At 38.8% G+C, this 20,828-nt stretch overlaps 1 protein-coding gene across 2 annotated transcripts in view; it reads left to right on the top strand.

The window, feature by feature from the left end:
• Positions 1–20,828, top strand: part of ACVR1C (activin A receptor type 1C) — an 83,138-nt gene that overhangs the window by 48,770 nt on the left and 13,540 nt on the right. The window contains exons 1-4 of one of the 2 annotated variants that reach the window (XM_026492759.4): positions 3,081–8,923; positions 11,905–12,144; positions 16,701–16,931; positions 19,707–19,874. In XM_026492759.4, coding sequence (XP_026348544.1) covers positions 8,752–8,923; positions 11,905–12,144; positions 16,701–16,931; positions 19,707–19,874 — 811 coding nt within the window. In that variant the 5' untranslated portion in view covers positions 3,081–8,751. Of the gene's footprint in view, positions 1–3,080; positions 8,924–11,904; positions 12,145–16,700; positions 16,932–19,706; positions 19,875–20,828 lie in introns of those variants that run through there. The other variant, XM_026492758.4, reaches the window with a different exon arrangement.

Raw genomic sequence — 20,828 nt, 5'->3', positions numbered from 1 at the left:
CCAATCTATAAATCCAAGAAATTCAATCAATATCAAGAGGAGAACTTGAAAGATAGCCAAACTTTGACATAGCATAGTAAAACTTCAGAACACCAAAGACAAAAAGAAATCCTAAAAGTTGACAGACAAAAAGGTAAATGAAATTCAAAGGAATCACAGAAGAACTGACATTATCTTTTCAATAGCAAAAAGTAAAAAGAGAAAAGGCGAAACTACTTCTTCAATATTCTAAAAGGAATTAACTGGTAACCCAGAATTCTACCCAGCAAAAATACCTTTAAAGAATGAGGTTAAATAAAAGACATTTTCAAAGTAACACGAAGTGAGTTTCACATTATCAAAGTCTTTGATAAAGGAAATGCTAAATATGTACTTCAGGCAGAAAGAAACTATACCAAAGTTCTGGCATGCAGGAGGAATGAAAAGCAAAAAAAGTGATAAATATGTGACTAATTCTAAAGAACATTAATCTACAACAGCAGTAATGTCTTGTGGGGTTTTAAGAAAAGATAAAATGGTCGTTCGATATAAAAATAGCTTACTATACGTGTCAAGAGAGAGGTAAATGGAATTAAAATTTTCTAGGGCCTTATTTCCTTTAGGAGGAGGGTAAAAATATTGTTAATCCTTATGCTTTGAAATGTCCCTATTGTCATCTCTAAATTACTTCTAAAAGAGTAGAGTGTCACCATGTCCCTTCTAATCTACAATAGGAAAAATAGAACAATAAAAACTATCCAAAAGAAGTAAAAGAGAGAGAAGGAGAAAGAAGCACACAACAGATGTGACAAAAAAAAAAAAAAAAAAAAGCATCCAAATGTCAGGAATAATTAAATGAAAATAATTTAATGTAACTAGACTAAACTCTTTTACCAGATTGGAGAAAACAAATCCAATTAAATGTTGTTTTAAAAATTCCTTAAAAATGAAAGTTTACAGAAATGTTGAAGTTATTTTGATGGAAAAGATATGCCATACATATTTTAAAACAAAAAAATGTTAGCTTATTTATATTAAGAGCAGACAAAATTAACTCTAAGGCAAAAAAAAAAATTCCTTGAGTTAAGAAGGGTCACTTTATAATGATTAAAGTTTCAATTTACCAGGGATTCTTAGTAAATTTAAATTTCTATGTACTTAAGAATGGGACTCAAAAATGAAGAAAATATTTTGAGATCTATGAGGAGAAATACAGAAGTCCACAATCTCAGAGGGAGATTTTAATATGCCACGGTCTTGGTATCGATAGAACAAGTAGATAAAATAAGTGAGACTATATAAGGTTGAAACAAGATGGTTTATGAACAATCTAATTTTTAGAAAATTGTAATTTACCAAGTCTGAATAGTCTCACGACAATAAAGAACCTGAATCAGTAGTTTAAAAAAGGTAGTAAGAAATATTTCCAGAAAGAAAATTTCAAGACCCATGGGCTCTACCAGAAAATTTTGATAAACTTCCAGGAGCAGATAACTCTCACACAAACTCTTCCAACTTTAGACAAAGAAGAAACACACCTTCACTTATGTTATGCATACTCTTGATATCAAAACCCGACAAAGACAGTATGAGAAAAGGAAAAGCCACTCTCATTTATGAACATGTATGCAAATACTCCAACTTGAGCCTGGAACCATATATGAAAAGGGATTCTAGGAACCACAGTACAAGGGTAAGGAATCATTATTCCTCAAATCAGGGTAAGGGTTACACCGTTGGTGAAGGAATAAGGTTGTGATCATGTGGGGTATCCCAGAGTTGGGGGGAAGGGGGGAATGAGTGGGGTGGTGATGAGTGAGAGTTTATAATTCTTTTTATACTCAACCTATATAATGTATGTACTTTTCTGTATATTCACTATATTTCACAATAAAAGAAGAACAAAACGTAAGTTTCAAAGTAATGTTTGGGTTGAGGTTACACATTCTTGAACATCTGAGTTGGTATTAAAGTGTTGAATAGCTCTTCAGCTATTATGTAACTCTTTCGTTATTGTTTCTTGTACAGTACTGACTTGTTTCTTTGCACATATGTTCTTTTTCTGACAAAAAAAATCTAATAGATCAAAGTTTACTATGCCTGTAAATAAGTGTCTCAAAGACATATTGTTTCCTCTAATACCCACTCAGTAGCAGGACCTGAACTTTGAGCTGGTGATACAGCTGTCCGCCTATTTTCAACTACTCTTACAGGTAAGTGTGGCCGTATGACTAGGTTCTGGCAAATGAGATGAGTGGCAGTGTGTTGGGGAACTTCTGAGAAGACCCATGAAAACAGAATGGGCACATTCTTATGTCACCCTCCATCCTGCTGCCTGGAGGTAAAGGCTGGTGTGTTAGTGGCTGCCTTGGACCATGGGGGTATACCACAGGGGTGGCCATGTGGCTGCTGACCGGAGCCTGACTGAAAACTTCGTGGAGTCACCCTGCTAACCTCAGACCACCCATCTTCTAGTTTCTTTTCCATGATTGAGAAAAAGGAAACTTCTGTCTGGTTCCCTCTGTTATTTGTAGCTAAACCCAATTCTAGGGAACATAGGAACAACAAAACAAGTCATCCAGGGTTCTCCCTGCTTGTGGATTGTATCCGGTTCACAGGTTTTTTTTTGACCTATGGTTTCTGGAAAAGGAAAGAAACATGAATTTCTTTACATTGTTAAAAATTAAGAGTCTCGATATAAAACTTGTAGATTATCTGGCTTGTCTTGAAAAATCAGATATGGCATCCTTGAGATCTTCCTCATTTATCTGTTGTTGGAAGCTAAGAAGTAACACATTCTTCCTTTGTGGATACGGACATTCCCTGTTGATTCGTTCGGTCAGTATGTAGCAAGTTGTTGTTTGTTTGTTAGATTTTATTCATTTATTTGACACGGGGTCGGGGGGAGACAGCAAGCACAACCAGGGGGAAGGCTAGGCAGGGGAGAAGCAGGCTCCCTGCTGAGCAAGGAGCTTGATGTGGGGCTTGATCCCAGGACCCTGGGATCACGACCCCAGCTGAAGGCAGCCACCCAACCGACAGAGCTACCAGGCGCCCCGTAGCAAGTTTTTTTTTTTTTAATTTTATTTATTTATTTGTTTATTTATTTATTTGAGAGAGAGAGAGAAAATGGGGAGGAGCACAGGGAGAGGGACAAGCAGACTCTCTGCTGAGCATGGAGCCCAACTTGGGGCTCCACCTGTGGCTGGATGTGGGGCTGGATGCGAGGCTCGATCCAGGACCCTGAGATCATGACCTGAGCCAAAATCAGGAGAGGGCTGCTTAATCGACTTTGCCACCCGGGCCCTGCAGTATGTAGTAAGTTTACCTAGAGTTCCCACGATCAATAGTTTAGTATATTTCTACTTCAGCATAATTGAGTTATTCTGTTTAATACAATTTTATATCTTAGATTTCTCCCTAATTATTAAACGAATGTCCTTTCCTTTGTGAAGGAATCGCATTTTGTGGCTTGATTCTCTCATGGTTGGATTGCATTTCGGTTTGTAACAAATGATTTCTTTTGACTCTGGGTGACATCAGAGACATGCTCAGAGAAATAGCTCTGATGTCAGATAGCATAGAGCACTCTAAAACTTTCCATGAAAAGTCTTCCAGGATAAGGTCAGGAAACCAGGGCAAGAGAAGGTGGTTATTTACTGGGTTAATTTTTTTTAAAGATTTTATCTATTTATTTGTCAGAGGGGAGTGTTGTGAGCATAAGCAGGGAGAGCTGCAGGCAAGGGAGAAGCAGGCTCCCCGCTGATCAGGGAGACCAACGCAGGACTCGATCCCAGGACCCTGACTGAGATCATGACGGGAGCTGAAGGCAGCCGCTTAACCTACTGAGCCACCCAGGCTTCCCTACTGGGTTAATTTTGTTAGGAATTGCTATTTAGTTCATGCTTGCACTAATTACCCCTTTCATATGGAAATCAGCTATTCAACAAAAACATCCAAGTTCCACGTATCTTTGTTCCCATTTTGCTACCAAAACATGCAGTGCTTGCAAGGGTAAATGTACTAATAATTTCCTTTCAGATTTCATACACTATTTTAATAATGCTATTGTATTTTTTGCTTTCCAAATAATTGGTTTCAGTAAAGACAAGACACGGGCAACATGAAAATATTGGGTGCTTTATTAACCTCAGTACAATTTCCACCTTCCTGTTCTATTCTCAGTTGTGTAAAGAGAAAAAGGGAAATTGATTATTTATATCAGTCAGGGTAGGTAAACAATGCATATTGATTAGGTACATGTCTAAATTAGACTTTCATGTGAACCAAACTGAAGGATTACATCTGAAGGAAGATAAACTGCCAAAACATTGCAATTAGATTTATCAAAAATTAATAATTTCAAAGGATGCTATAATTATAAAAATTGCAGACTCTGCTCGTATTATTCTTTTGGGACTTTAAACGTCTTGTGATCTACAATTCTTTAAAAAATTGTTGTTTTCGAACTTTCTTATGGTTTTCTATTTTAAACCAATTCATTGCTCTAGTCAGTGTAAGGTGACATCTACCTGCTGAGAAATACTCACGGGACCCCTTGTGGAATTGCTCTGCCATCACATGAACAAATCCATTTATAGCGCATTCTCTGAGGATTCAGTGCACACCTGACAGGTGTGCCAGACAGGGGTTTTCTTCCCCCTCCATAAACTGCAAGGTGCTATGATTTTTATACTTGGGAAAGTGCTATGAAATAAAAGCATACAAAGTAGGCAAACATGTGCTTTTAAAGTCTAATGTAGGACGCATTTCCTATCTTGGGAAACAAGTACACTGATTTCAATTATGAAATTTTGTTCATAGGGATGTAATGGGAAATTGGAAGTAAAATTTATAACCAATTCTAAATTGAGGATTTCACACGATGTGAGCCCCTACTCTCTCAGTTATGTAAATACTATTACCTGTTTGCTGAAATACTTTTTGGGTGATTATCATGTACAGGACACTGGGCTGGGTCAGAATAGGATTATGTCACATCCGTCTTTTCCAAGTAAAAAGCTGCTTTGTGTGAGTGTGTTTGCTGTGAAAGAAATTATAGCAGCATGAACTTCAGGACAGAGAAGGGTAACTTCTCCCTCGTGGTCAATGTTTTTAAATGCCTTCTCTGAACAAGGCTTTGCTATGAGCTGCGGAAACAGTGATAGGAGATACGGGTGCTAGTTCCAAGGATCTTTCATGTTTTCCATGTAAAAGTTGGCTGAAGAAAAACAAAAAACAAATCCTGATATACTCCTTGAGTAGTTACTATCTAATTTCTTTACAAATGTGTATCATTTGAGAATATATGTTTTGATGACAGATAATAAACTAATCTCTGGGTGCATGCACTGAAGTTAAGAAAAACTATAGAGCTGATTTAAATTCTCCTTCCTGGGGCGCCTGGGTGGCACAGCGGTTAAGCGTCTGCCTTCGGCTCAGGGCGTGATCCCGGCGTTCTGGGATCGAGCCCCACATCAGGCTCCTCCGCTATGAGCCTGCTTCTTCCTCTCCCACTCCCCCTGCTTGTGTTCCCTTTCTCGCTGACTGTCTCTATCCTGTCGAATAAATAAATAAAATCTTAAAAAAAAATAAAATAAAAATAAATTCTCCTTCCTAAATTTCATTAATCTCCTCTCCACTGGAGTCAAACTTCTACAGACCCCATGCCAAAGATGATATTCTTCCATCTCACACTCCTAATTCCTTAACATATAAAAACATTATTATTCTTAAATTCAGACAAAAGTGGACAAGAGAAGACTTGAAGATACCCACTGTTCCTCACGTACTCCCAGAAGCCCAGCAACCCAAGGAGAACTGCCAAGACATACTTTTACGTGTGGTGTGACCTGTGTACTATGAAGTCATGAAATTATTCCAGGAGAAGACAGTGGATGGAAACATCCATTCGTAGACTGAGCACTGAACCACAGAATGGCCCCATCAGTAGCTCATCTGATTCAGTTAAAAGGCAGAAATACTTCTCATGTTATTTCTGTCACCTTCGTTGCTCTGTTGAATCTCTAGATTAGATGATATTCTTTTCTTTTTAAAGATTCTATTTATTTATTTATTTGACAGAGAGAGACAGCCAGCGAGAGAGGGAACACAAGCGGGGGGAGTGGGAGAGGAAGAAGCAGGCTCCCAGTGGAGCTGGGATCACGCCCTGAGCCGAAGGCAGACGCTTAACGACTGCGCCACCCAGGCGCCCCTAGATTAGATGATATTCTGCCATTATTCACTACTTGAGGTTCACGTTGATCAGAAACAACCTGTTCGACGTGATTATTCTTGCTCTGTGGAGAAGGGTGACCATTTGCTCTTCCCTCTAGTGGAGTATGTTGGAGGGCTCTCACTGAATTCACTTCTCACTGGATTATTCTGATGACGTTTACTAGGATCACTGAAGAAGTAGGAAGCTAGGACTACTCCAGGTAGTGGGGAGCTGCCTGCAATTTGTGAGTGTGGAATTACGTAAGAGTGTTAGACAAATAAAACCGGTATCTTTGACCTAGCACCTGAGACCTGTTCACTTCACGCATGCGGACTTCCCACATGGTAAGTGCGGTTCCCGGTGGTTTCATATTGGACTGATTGAGCATGAATGGAATTCTTCATCATGATCTTTCTCTTACCTCCCGCTTCCCTTGCTCTTATGTAAAGTTGTCTTCATAGTTTTCCTTTCAAAATTGTTTTGGAACTGTTCCCTAGATGGGCCATGTATTCCTTAGTAGAATTTAAATTCTATAAGGTCGTGGATTGTGCCCCACTTTCTGGCATTTGCGCTAGAGAGTCGTTCTTGGTGCAGCGTTGTACAAAGCAATCCACTTGTATCGAGTCTTTTGGTAGAGCAGTAAGAAACCAATTCAAAATGTATTTTCATTGCCATCAAACAAATGGTTGAAATGATGGTATCCACATTTAAGGATGATTTGAAATGGGCAGGTTAAACGAGGTTCATCATGAAAATTTGGGAGACTTCTCAATGCTTAGCCTGTCATTCTGGTTTTAGCAAAAGACATTATTCCTGTTAAGCTAATTAATAAGGTAGCTTTGAATGTCTTAGAGGCGATGCATTCCTTTGTTTCAACTGCAGATATTACTTCCAGTTTCCCCCTAGAGACCTGTGAGCTAAACTTAACAAAGACCCTTTCATTGCTGCACAGGCCTGTGTCCTAGAGGGTGTATAGGGTAGGTGGAAGGACCACAGTGTTCAGTTGGCCCTGGTGGCATTTCTTCCATGTGCCGGGATAGAAGCAGACCCATCAGAAAGCATCTCCAGCAGCATCATCTTTTTTGGATGGCTTACTACCTGAGAACATGGTCCAAGCTAGAAGAAGAAACGCTTCCCCTTGTGGGGTGAATGGTTGGAGAGGCAGTTGAAGACTTGATATTTATATTGTCATGGATACAATCTTGCAAGATGGTATCTTTTCACTCGGGGCAAAAATTTTAATAAAAGGAATAAGAGTGGTTTTAATATTAAATTAGTCTGTGGTTTCTTTAGGGGTATTTCAGATCCTCTTCAATTTCTGTAGGCTACTTGCTACAGCAGCTTCTGGAAAGGAAGCACTAATCTTCTAAAGTTTTACAAATATTCACTTTGGATGGAGACCTCTTTTCTTTGTCTGAATTTGTTTTTTAACAGCTGTCCAGCCAGTACATATGTCTTCAATCACTCTCAAATTGTTTTTTCCTATTTTTTTTTTTTTTTTTTAGAGAGAGGGTGGGAAGAGGGGCTGAGCGAGAGGGAGAGAGAGAATCTTAGGCAGGCTCCACGCCCAGCACAGACCCCAACTCGGGGTTTGATCTCACAACTCTGAGATCACGACCTGAGCTGAAATCAAGAATTGGATGCTTAGCCGACTGAGCCATCCACACGTCCCTTCTCAAAGAGTTTCTATTCCTCACTCCATTGTAATGTCTTTGTTTCTAGTCGGTTGAAGGTCATTCAAATATAATGAAGAAAGATGTCTTTACATGGTACGTAGACATTTTCAAGATTTCTGTGCCAGTGGTCAATATGGGCTATTTGAAGCAATTGATCTAGTTCCTAGCTCCACTTAGTTCTAAGGCATCTCTTACTAATAGCATACACTAAGGAAACATAAATTAATTTAAAGGTCATATAAATCTCGTAAACATCAGTAATTATAAAAATTACTTTTAATAAGGAAAAAGAAGAGGTCAGCAGAGGAGGAAACATGGGGGTCATAGGGATCATGCCCATATTATCTTTTTCTTTTCATCTTAAGGATTGCTTCCCTAAAGCTGAAGTAGGGCATGGCAAGGAGGCACTGTCCTGGGAGAAGCTGAGTCATTCAAACTCGTCCTGAAATTTATTTGAGGAGTGGCAGCGACCATTAACTTTCACCATCAACAGTTCCATTCAGGTCTCTAGGGGAAGTTGCAAAGTTCACACACACACACACAAAATGTTTAAAAAAATTTTCCTCCTTCCTTCCTCCTTTCTTCCTTTTCTTTTATTGTTTTGTCTTATCTTACTTTCTTACTTTCTACTGCCTTTCACGACTCTCTTCAGCTGTCCAGTATCTTCCACCCCATTCGGGTCAATGTGCTCTTCTCCCTGCCTTGTTACTACTTCCCTTCCCTGTGTGGTCTTGGTTCAATGTATTATAGAGCTTATATAGGGGAGATATTTGTGACCTAGACTCTCACCCATCTGGGCTAGTGCTTTTCTCTCTGCCCCCCCCCCACCCCATTCTATTCTATTTAATTTGCTAGGGAGTGAAATAACATGAATGAACAATGCAGCATTCCCCAGACCTCATTTTTGGGATAAACATATTCCCCCATGGAGCTGCTTATAATATGGAGCATGCATTTCATTTGGCACAGGCAATCTCAGATTGGAAATTGTTGAATAACGAGAGTTCTCCTATGATCGAGAATGCTAGAAAAAATAATGTGCTCATCAAAGGTAACTTATTAAAATGTATTCTTAACTGCACTACTATCTCCTTTTGCCATGACTCATTGGGTGTAGACTACAGCTTTTCTTCATTTATCTCCTGTAGAGATTACAATCAACATTTGGTTTAGAAGATAGTTTTACAAATGTTTGCTTTAAAAATTGCTCAGTGTTTAAGGAGCTCTTTCTGGATGCTGTTGCTAGCCTTTTTCTAGCTGAGTAATCTTTTTTTATTACTAACTCCTATCAGTAAATTTGTTCACAAAAGTAGAAAACATTGCCCATCTGTAATAAACATCTCTGAGAGCAGTAACCTTCACTAGAGCAGTACGCTTTTACAAAGAGTATTCTATTTTCAGGGTTGCTGACCTTTCGCCTCTTTATTGGTTGCCATAGTGATGATCTGAGCTCTGCTTAATAGAGCTTTACTAAAATGAAGACAGTCGATAAGCTTTTTAACTCTAATGTTTGTATTGATAGCTTCTGATAACATATATTGAAATAAGATATATCCATATCAATGTATCTAATAGTGGAATTTTATTTTTTTAATTTTATTTTTATTTTAAAAACAGATTTAAGTAGATATCTATGTAGGTTGCAAGAGATTAAGTGCTTTGTGTGGCTTTCATAGAATTCCTAAAATACCATTGTGAGGACCTAAAGATATAGATACAACTTGAAATGTAGATTTGAAAGATCATTGTGAAATGGATAATAAAATCCTTTTATAACAGCAAATGGTAGAAGTTCCAAGTACCACGGTTAATGATTTCTGAAGCAAAGTCAAGTCAAAGAACTCTTTTAGCACCTTGTCATGAGAACATTCAAGGCCAAGTTCTCCCCATATGCACCTGTACAACTTCTGATGACTTCAGAAGAATCCTGAAACATTCAGGAGTAGGAAAGTTGGAGATCTGCCAGAATTTCTGGGGCAAAGTAGAAGAGAATGGATTGTTTGTTTCCAGAGTTCACTTAACCATTTTAACTCTTTTACTTATCGATCATAAAAAAACTTTTTAGGATTGTAATGATACTCGTATGAACACGTTTTTGAGGAATTTGATTCCTTTTCCTTGAGAATTAAATATTCATTTTGCATTTGTATTTATATATTCCAGTTGACATATTGTAAGTAAAATGTAAATGCATTTAATATAATAAGCTCTCCAGGATTGTCATTGCAGAGAAAGAAGTTTGAGGGATGGCTTAATTCATAAGGTCCATTATCACAGTCATTTGTTTAGAGTCTAAGGTGCAGGTGTTGCGCGTTGCTCTCCACGCGTGTCTGCAGCCCGCTCTCTGGATATGCCTTGTCAGCTCCGGGAGGGTGTAGTCTGCTCCAAGCATTATAGCCGCAAATGGAGAAAGTATTCGCTCACTTTGCTTCTCTTTCTCCAAAGCCTGTATTCTTCTAATTCTCCTTGATGTCTGAGAAGCTAAGACTGCAGAATTCTGTTCCTATATCCTATCAAATACTTCCTAAGGCTTATTAAAAACAAAACTCACCATCCCTAATGATAGGACACGGGGATAAAATTAAATTGATCCCAAGGCTGCCTTTAGTGAACAAAGAGAAAATGAACTATGTGCTCATTTCAAGTGTCAAAATAATTTCTAGAAAAATACAGAAAATATCTGTCATAATAGATTTTTCATGGATCACTATTTTCCCTAAATTAAAAAGATTTCTTAAGTGCAAGAAGAGCTTTGGAAGAATTGGCTATCGGTATTTTAATATTAGAATCCCAAATTATATCCTTATGTTACTTGGTTTCAGTTATCATGTTTATTTTTCTAAAACTAAAGATCTTATCCCTTACTTATTACGAACAAAACTAGAGGAACTTTTAGTGGTTCGACCGTTCAAGAGCTGTCTATTAATCATCTCCAGTCGTAAACACTGGGGATATAGCTGAGAACAAAGCAGACAAAATTCTTTCTCTCACAAAACCTACGTTCTTTGGAGGGAATCCGAGAATAGAGAAATAAATACACGAATATACAATGTGCCAGGCGGTGGTACAACCCAGGAATTAAAACAAAACAGTAAAGTGGTGTAGAGAATGAACGGGGACAAAGAAGGAAGTACTACTATTTCAGATAGGGTTCAGCCAAGCCCATCCTGTCCCCCCCCCCCCGGATGACCTCATGGGTCTCTTTGCTTTTACACCTGCGCCCCTCTGCAGCCCCACGGAATAAAAGGGAGATCACATAGTTAGTTCACCTGCTCCAAGTCCTGAGACAGCGTCTACTTGGAATAGGATACACAGTCCTTCATGCTCTTCTGTCTTCTGCTTTTCTCCTCATTTACTGCACTTCGAGGCATGGGTGGTTCCTGAGCAGCCCGAGTGGGCCTCATCTCGGGGGCTGTACACTTGCTTTCATGTTGCCCAGAGCGCACCTGCTTGGGATCCCTGCCGCCTCCCAGAGCAGCCTTCGGGAGCGCTCTGTCTAAAGGGGCATCCCGGCATCACGCACTTCCCCTCTGCTTCAGCATAGCGCTTAGGGCCTCTTACTTGGGCATCACATATCCATCTGTTGAGTGGGCGTATGAGAACATAAGCACCACGAGAGCAAGGATTTGGCTCTCACGCACCACTGTATCCCCAGCACCTGGAATAGTGGCAACATATTGCAGGAGCTCAGTAATTATTTGTGGCATGAATGAATGAATGTGCTTCAAGGATGGACTGCTGAAAAATGGGGAGAAGATAGTAGAAAAATGTCAAATGCCTTGGAGGATTTAAAAAGGATCCCATGCACTGGTGCTTTCCATGATCTTCATTCTGGCTCCCATTGTCACCTGGCATAATTATTCCGGGTGCATCCTGACCTCAACTCCCTTTCCCCATCTCTGCTTATCCCCTAGAGAATCTTTACCAACTCACCGAAGTGCAGAGTGTGAGATTTTGGTGATCACATTTCCAATTTCCAGAGTATCTTAAATGGCTTTATTTATGGTCATGTTCTTTCTTTTTTAACTGAAGCATCTCCAAATGCCCCCAAACTCGGACCCATGGAGCTGACCGTTGTTATTACTGTGCCAGTTTGCCTCCTGTCCATGGCAGCCGTGCTGACGATCTGGGCATGCCAAGGTCGACCATGCACAAACAGGAAGAAAAAGAGACAGAATGTGGAGGAACCCCTCTCTGAGTGCAATCTGGTAAATGCTGGAAAAACTCTAAAAGATCTGATTTACGATGTGACTGCCTCTGGATCTGGCTCTGGTATGTGTCCGTTGTGTCCATTTTGCAGTAAGAAAACTCTTATTTAAAAATAAATAAAAACAATTTCTAACAAAAAGGGCCCAAACATTATGAATGGCATCATTTAGAATGCTTGCTGTGGTACGTGGGAAGTTTTGGTATAGAAACTTGTTTTTGGATTTGATGAAGAGAACCGAGTATCATGGCCGAGTGAATTAAGTCCTCTCAGTTGCCTTTTCTGCCTCTAGGTTTTCAGATTCTCATTTTTACATTCCTTCAGAATTTATTTCTGAGGCTAGAAGCAGTTTCTCTTCTCTCCCTTCCCCCCGTTATGGTTAGTAATAATCATTGTTGCTCTCCTTAGTAATGTTTCATGGGCACAGAAGTTACTGTATTTAAGGAGCTGAGTTCTGGGCGAAAGATGTTAGTTAGGCTAAGTGGTATTCTCAGAGTGTCTTTGCTTGTGGTCATGGAAGTCTTCAGAATCCGAAGCAGCCCCTGGGATGTGTGTGTGAAGTCAACAGGGAGCCGACCTGAAATTAGAATCGAGAGTATATTCTTCAAGCACAGAAACAGAGACGATGGGGAGCAGAGAACAGCCAACAGCGATGACTCCTGCGCTGGCTGGCGCTAGGGCAGTGCGATAAGTCTCTTCCTCTTTAACGGCACTCCACAGCCCCTGGTGAAGCGATTCAAAAGACCAGGCTGTTTGATGGCCTTAATGAGTCTTTCTCATCCCACAAACCGTATGAGGGCATTTTGGGTTTCTGGCGACAAAGCAGATTTCTCCGTAATAACGAACTTTTCAAATGGCCTTTCCTCATGTATATGTCCAGAAATCCTGTCGGCATGTGGTACGGCAGAAATATGAACTAGGGTAAGCCTAGGTGGGTCACTTCAGGAGCCCCTGGGTCCCCTCTCGTTTTGGAAGGATCATTAAGGATGATTATCCCAAACAGGCTTTGAGAAACTTCCCAGGCCGTGGCCGTTAGGGGCATCCAGACAGGCACAATGAACAAGGGCAGATGACAGAGGGGCAGTAGCATCTATATTTAACATGAAGCAGATTTAGACTCACCGAAGAGTCCAGAGAAGAGAGGCCTAATTAGGTCATCCACAGAGCCCAGAAGGTTTGTGCTTCTGGGGGCAAGATCACCTGCTCTGTCGTGGACCAAGGTCTCAATGTTGATGCCATCACTGCACAAATGAAGTGGCATGTTTTCAAAGGAGGCGCACCTAGAAAAATGTCTCCAAACTGCAAAGTTCACAGAACTAAAATCCAAATTAAATTATTGCATAGAAAGCTGACATTCTTCCTTTAAAAATAAAGCTGTTCACATTCAGTACTCACTCTTCCTTGACTATTACATCCTGGGACCCACTATGTCCTAATTTCTTGAGCACTGGTGACATTCTAGGCACAAAACATGAGCACAGAGAGCTCTGATTTGTGCTCAGTTCCTGGAAACCTCATATAATTTCTTGTTGAAGTTCAAGTGATTAAATAACCGTCTATGTAATACTCTCTCCAAACATTTCAGTTCATCTAAAGATGTGAAGTAGAAGTGTGTATTTCACAGCTACTCCTTGAATATATTTAAGATGACTAAGAATTTCCCTTTCAAATAAAAATAATAGAGATTTTATAACAGGAGACTGGATATTTAGTTTAAGAAATAAACATGAGCCAGGACATGAAATAAAAAAAAAATTAACATTAAGATTTTTTTTGGTGTCTTTGTGCATCTTTAAACCTAAGTCTGGGTTTATTGACTGCTGGACTCTCATCTTTAGATTATTCTAAGATCTTTCTTAAAGAGAAAGCTGTACGTGTACCCAAGCACAGATGATTTTTATCAATGACCAATTGGAAAGAGTTTTAAGCACTTTTTCTTAAAGTCGGCTACATCCATTTGGCAGTGAGCACCGGCTACAAGTACCTGATGGCCGCAGTGCCTTTGGTAATCAGAGAGAATGGGTGTAGCTGCAGCAAGGTTTGCATCATGAAAGCTTGTTCATGCGGAGGAAATGTGGTTCCGCTTCCCCTTTGCTTCTCTTAATTGACCAGTAAACTTTAGGCCAAGGCAGTTTGGTAGATGTTGAGAAACGAAAATTGTGAAGTGTATCCTTGACTGGGTCAGGGACACATTTCAAGGAGATAGAATACCTGCAAGAAAGAAAAGGGGACCGATGTGCTGCTGGACGATTTCTGAGAATGGATTGTGTCTCAGGTGGCTTCTGAGAGACTGGGTGGCTGCTTTCCTGTCCCAATATAACACTTCTGGTGGGTGGTGACATTACTGAAAGTTGCCTTCCCATCAGACATCAGCTTTTACAACCCCTAGTTTAAAAAAAAAAAAAGAAAAAAGTAAAATGAACCTATAGGGAGAAGCAAAGTCTGTGTATCTTCAAATGAAATCTCTGAGTGTACAAACAAGAGCTAGATTATTTGGAGTTAGTTGCCTTGAAGGATACCGAAGCAACTTGCCCAGAGTTAGTGTCTCAGCTTTAACTGCTGTGCTGAGGACTTTTGATGAGCTGTCTTACTCTGTTCACGGTCTGTGGCATTGGTCGTGTGCTGGATCAATTTGCCGTTTGAAAACAGAGGCTTCTCGAGCTCTCTAGTCAGTTGTTAGTAGCGGTTGTTGATGGTGATGTTTGGGTAAGTGTGTGCATGCAAGACAGGGGAGGGAGGAGAGAGACTGAGATTGCAATTTGGCCTGATAAATGTTACACAACTTTGATTGTGTGGTCCAGTAGTAAACTTGGCCATAGCCTACGAGAACCAGCCCTTGGAGTTTGCTGCTGGAATTCTTCCCAACAGGAGAGGACTGCAGGCATGTCCACTGAATGGTGAGAGCAAGAGTTTGGACTAAACACCAGCATTTTAGCTGTAGGTCGGCCTCCCACTACAGCCTGTTTCTGGGCGAGTCTTCGATTACTGCTGGGCCCCGATTTTCTCATCCCTAAAATGATAAAGTTGAACTAGACGATCTCAGAACTCTCTGGCTGTGGGGCCCTATGACTAATTGTTGAGATCCATAATAGCACCCTTATAGTCTGTGCTTATTTAGCCACAGTGGGTGGTTCTCATGAAGATGAGAACATCTGAATAAACCGTGGCTCATTTCAGGAGCAGAGGCCGAAGCCTGCAGAGCTTATGGGGCTGTAGCAATGAGAGTTTCCGAGCCATCTGAGTGCAGGGATAAGAACTAAACATGACTTTCCAGAGTAAACTTATACTGTACCTCTTTACCTGTTTTCCTCGAATTAAAAGAGTGATAAGTACCCATCATGGAAATTAAGAAAATGTATATTAAAAAGAAGAATATCACAATTCCCCCTGATTCCACTAAATAGGAGCAACCATCATAGCATTTGGCAAATTTCCTTTTCAGTCTTTTTCTTGTGCATATTTTGGATAGCTAGGTACACTTTAGATGGGTAGAATTTACTGTGCTATTTTCAGTTAACATTATAGCAAAAGTATTTTCCCATGTCATTAAGAAATACCTCCTCATAAACAGCATCATTATCATTTGCTCTAAGTAATCTGTTGTAAGATAGAATATTAAGGGCAAACCATTACTGAACATGTAATATGCCAGATAGAGTGCCAGGTGCGTACCACGCTTATTCATTCTTATATTACCCCTATGAGATAGGTACTGTTAATATCCCTTATTTTTAGATAAGGAAGCTGAAGCTCAGAGAAGTTCCATTATTTGCCCGTGGTTACCATGTGTCACAGCTGAAATTTGAACTGAGGTCTTTCTTATCTGTTCTCTTAATCGCTGCACTATGTTTAACAGTTTTTCTATTATCAGATACTTTCCCTTCTATTTCCTGCAAGTAATAGTATTAAATATTTTGACATAAATGTTTCTGTGTTTTGCATTAAATCTTTAGGCTAGAATTCTAGAGGTGGGGTTATTTGTTCAAAGACCTACACTCAGAATATATTTCCTTTGATTTTTTTAATTGCACGAAGAATATCCATTTGATATTTTCTATGACAATGCCTTGCTTTTTTTAGTGTAACATGATTACCTCACTTGGTTATTGAATCTGGTTCTTCACTTTGCAATTTTAGTTTGGTTTTTGAAAAAATTCACAAGGAATTCTTCTGCTTCCCCAGTTGTATTAGTAGCTGCATTTTATTTTAGAGGCTGACAGCCTCTTTTTTTTTTTTTTTTAACCTTGTGTATTTAGTAACCTGATTGGCTTTTGTGGGCAAATCAGGGAGATTTGCAGCAATTCTGGAAAATCAGGTATCTGTAGCAGCAGGCTATGTTCAAGAAATTTTTATTTGGGAATGTGAGAAGAGAAATTCATATTAAGAATTTGCAGTGAGTTTTTTTGTTGTGTTTTCTTTTGTTTTTTTGTTTGTATGTTTTTGTTTTTGAGCATGGTTTGGCCTGAAAGTTTGGTACAATGATGCTTATTTCTTCAAAATCGTTAAAATTATGAAAGTACTTCAATGTTTGCCTTTTTATGTGAAAATAATGGTCACCATGACAGTTCTTTCCTGACACTTCCGTGTTTGTAATCATCAATTCCATCTTTTCTTTGGTTAGGTCTACCTCTGTTGGTTCAAAGAACAATTGCAAGGACCATCGTACTTCAGGAGATAGTGGGAAAAGGTAGATTTGGTGAGGTCTGGCATGGAAGATGGTGTGGGGAAGATGTGGCTGTAAAAATCTTCTCCTCCAGAGATGAAAGATCTTGGTTTCGGGAGGCAGAAATTTATCAGACGGTTATGCTGAGACATGAAAACATACTTGGTTTCATTGCTGCTGACAACAAAGGTATTTTCAATCTAATTGGGTTCAGCAAGTAAACATGTTATGTCCATCATCAGATCACCATAAATAATTTCTTTTAATAAAACACATAAAAGTCTAATTTCTTTACTGAGGATAGAAAATGCTTTACCTCTTCTCCACAGATAAATGTACAGAACCATACAATAAAGTCAGGGCAAACGAGTGATATTAAATCATGATGACACCATAGCCAGGTTGATATTTAAAATATTTGGTGACTGGTATGGCACAGGAATCAACCAATCAGAACAGAAGCTTCAACTGGAACAGAGTCCTGGGAGAACCCTGCCATGCTAGCTTTTATCCTTTATTTGCTGGTTCATGAAGAGATCTGGAGGCATCCTGTCAGGGGGTGGGGTAGGAGGTGGGGGAGGTTGCTTTGGGTGTCTAGGGCGAAGGGATGGCATTGGAATTTTGAATAGCAGCTGTGAGCCAATGAGGACAGAAGTATTTCAATATTTTAATAACTGGTACAGACATACCAGTATTGCTAGTTGAATATTCACCTTTGCTAGGACTGTACTTCTCATCTGTATGAATAGGCTTCAACTCCAGGACTCAAATTCTCTATGAACATTATCAGAATGGCAGCAAGCAAATCAATTTTAGTGAAATTTTCTATCAATGTACGTTGAGTATGAATTATATTGAGGTTTAACATCAACAACCTCAAACAGTATGACTTTTTGAGATTTGTGGCGCAAGACAGAGCATCAATGTTTTGATATTGAAATCGATATTCATAAAATACGGTATAAATACCCGAGTAATCAGGGACTGGTTATAATTTGTGGATTACCTATGCTTAGCTTTCTTCTTTTTGCATAGCTTTTACTTATTTAACTGTGCATTAGTTCCTATAACAAAGGGAAATGGGGCACAAGGATGAGCAAAACATGACGCAGTCAAGGTTTTTTGAATTCAAATCAGTAATACTCATGAAGAACTTTGGTGAGGTAGAGATTTTAACTTCTATCTAAAAAACAAATTATTTTTATCTATTATAAGCTTGATATTACTAATTAGATGACAAAAAAGAGGCTTAGAATTACTGTCCATTTTGGCCATTATTATGTTTGCACATGGTATCTGTTTTCTGATTTACTCAGGTACAAACTGAGTAAAACCAAGATGAGCTTCAAACAAAAAAGGTTCTTTCCAAATTCTTAATTCTATATACTTCGAAAATATATCCATACTATTGAAAAGGAGACATTTCTTAGTAAGCTAAGAACTTTTTCGTTTTCTTCCTAAGCTTGAGCTCAAGTGTACCTATGATTAGATTAATTAGCATTGTTGTCAAAGCAGTAATGACTTTAGTTATATGGATCACCTTGATGGGGCTAATTTAATCATGATGTTTATTTGATTATAAGACAATAGGCCCAAGGGAGATCATCCTTGATTGCCTTTTCTTCAGTTTAACTGGTCTACCTCTGTCACTGGCTTACTTATCAGTGGCTTTGTGCATGATTTCAAATGACCTCCAATATCGCTTTCATCTCCGTTTCTAAATCTTTTGTGGTATTTATAGTTCCAGTGGTTAGTCAACGGTCTGACAGAGACGTTGATATGAGAGGGCAAGAGAGCCACTGGCACTGAGCAAGGAGAGAGGTAGAATAAGGGTTAGTTTTATACATGGTTAGTTTATTACTGAACTTTATCATGTTGATTTTTGTATTCCTAGGAAATTTTATCACTACCTGGATTTAGAAATTAAATATTTGGATTAAGAGTAACTCTTGTACATAAGGCATTTAATAGAAGAAGTCCTTAGCAAATGTTCATTATTGCTTCCTTTCTCTGAGCGTCAGAACTGGTCAGGACTGCCCAAGGCTGTTGTAGACACTATTCGAAAAGCTAAAGCTAACTCCAGGGACTCTAAGACCTGGAGAAGTTTTAGGCTAATTTCTGTTCTGCTAAAAATATTTTATAAGCTGGATTAGCTTTTGGTTGAATGAAGTAAATTACTTGAAAATGTCTAGTAACTGTATTTGGCTCTTAACGTAAACTTTTGGGGAAAATCAGTTTCGTATTTTGAAAGGTGAACAATGTGAACATTCTTAGAATTTTAGAGCTTTTATTACAGTAATAACACTTTGTGTAAATTTGTTGCATTTCTGGTTTGTACTGGAATGATCTTTCTTAAAAGCTCAGAGTAATTTATAGCACAACAGTGAGCCTAAACGCATCTGTCAGTAGTTTCTCCTATAATGTGGTACTATCAGTATATAAAGAGAATAAGAAAGGAGTTGTTCACTTAATCAGAATCACTCTCACAGGGGGAATGAAACATGAGAGACTATGGACTATGAGAAACAAATTGAGGGCCTCAGAGGGGAAGGGGTGGGGGAATGGGATAGACTGGTGATGGGTAGTAAGGAGGGCACGTATTGCATGGTGCACTGGGTGTTATACGCAACTAATGAATCATCGAGCCTTATATCGGAAACCGGGGATGTACTGTATGGTGACTAACATAATATAATAAAAAATCATTAAAAAAAAAAAAAAAAGAATCACTCTCACAGCTCCCGTAGTGCTGGCGGGTACATACAACAGGCTCTAGCACAGCAATATCTTCAGGGATTCAGTGAGAAATTTTACTTTGCTAATTTGGATTGCCAGCATCCTCACTAAAGGAATTAGCTTTGCTTTGTGGATAATACAGATTTACTTCAAATACATTTGCTAAAAAGCTTTTAGTTTCTTTCTCAACATATATTTACAGCAATAAAACGACTTTTTCCCATTTAGATAATGGAACTTGGACTCAACTTTGGCTTGTCTCTGAATACCATGAACTGGGTTCCTTATATGACTATTTGAATAGAAACATAGTGACCGTGGCCGGCATGGTCAAACTGGCCCTTTCGATAGCTAGTGGTCTGGCCCACCTACATATGGAAATTGTTGGCACACAAGGTATGTGTTTTCTTCCTAAATTTTTTTCTGCTTGGCTATGAAGATAGAAACACCAAGTTGTGTTTTAGTGTTTAGTTGCATTTTAGTTTATTACAAACAAGTAACAAATGTAAGAAACACTAAGGTACCTTATAAAGCTGAGGGTATTATCATAATACAGCCAACTCTCATCTATGTACTCTTCATTTTGTATATTAACCACAATAATAATTTTACACCTGGTGGCTCCAGCTTTGCCGTTTAGCACACATCCCTGGGAGATCTTGCTTTGGTGGCAAATGCTCTATATTCAGAGAATATAAATAATTTAAATATTTACCTTTGATAGCTAAAATAATTGGAGATGGTAATGTGAAAATATTGAAAAAATATTGAAAAAATTATTTACATATAATGTACTCAAAGGCCAAATAATACCCACTGTCTTTTCTACTTATTGTGTTAATAGAGAATTCGCTCTAGAAAGTCATTAGTCCAGTCAGGGCAGTGGTTCTCAAGTTTGGATTTATGATCCCTTAAACTCTTAAAAATTATTGAAGATCCCAAAGCTTTTTGTGTATTTGGGTTCTATCTATTAATATTTATTTACTCTAGAAACTAACACTGAAAAATTTAAAAAGTATTTATTAATTTACTTAATAATAATAAAATATTAAACAAGCTTTAAAAATTTGCATCTTTTTTGTAATACAAAAACCAATCTAGTGAAAATATGGTTTCGTTTTACATTTTTGCAAATCTCTTCAATGTCTGACCTAATGCCTGGATCTTCATGCATGTTCTTCATTCAGTTGTTCCTTTGTGTTTTGGCTGGAGTGTGTGAGGAAAAGGTAATATCCCACAGATACGTATTTGGAAGAGTCTCAAAGACTCCCAGGGATTTTGGGGTCCCTTTTGAGAACTGCTGGTCTAGGGTAGTAGAAGTTTGAAACTTACTTTGTAAGAGAATACTTG

The sequence above is a fragment of the Ursus arctos genome, unplaced genomic scaffold (genome assembly GCF_023065955.2).
Source record: "Ursus arctos isolate Adak ecotype North America unplaced genomic scaffold, UrsArc2.0 scaffold_1, whole genome shotgun sequence".
In the NCBI taxonomy this organism is placed as follows: Eukaryota; Metazoa; Chordata; class Mammalia; order Carnivora; family Ursidae; genus Ursus; species Ursus arctos.
This window is presented reverse-complemented; position numbering and strand designations above follow the sequence as displayed.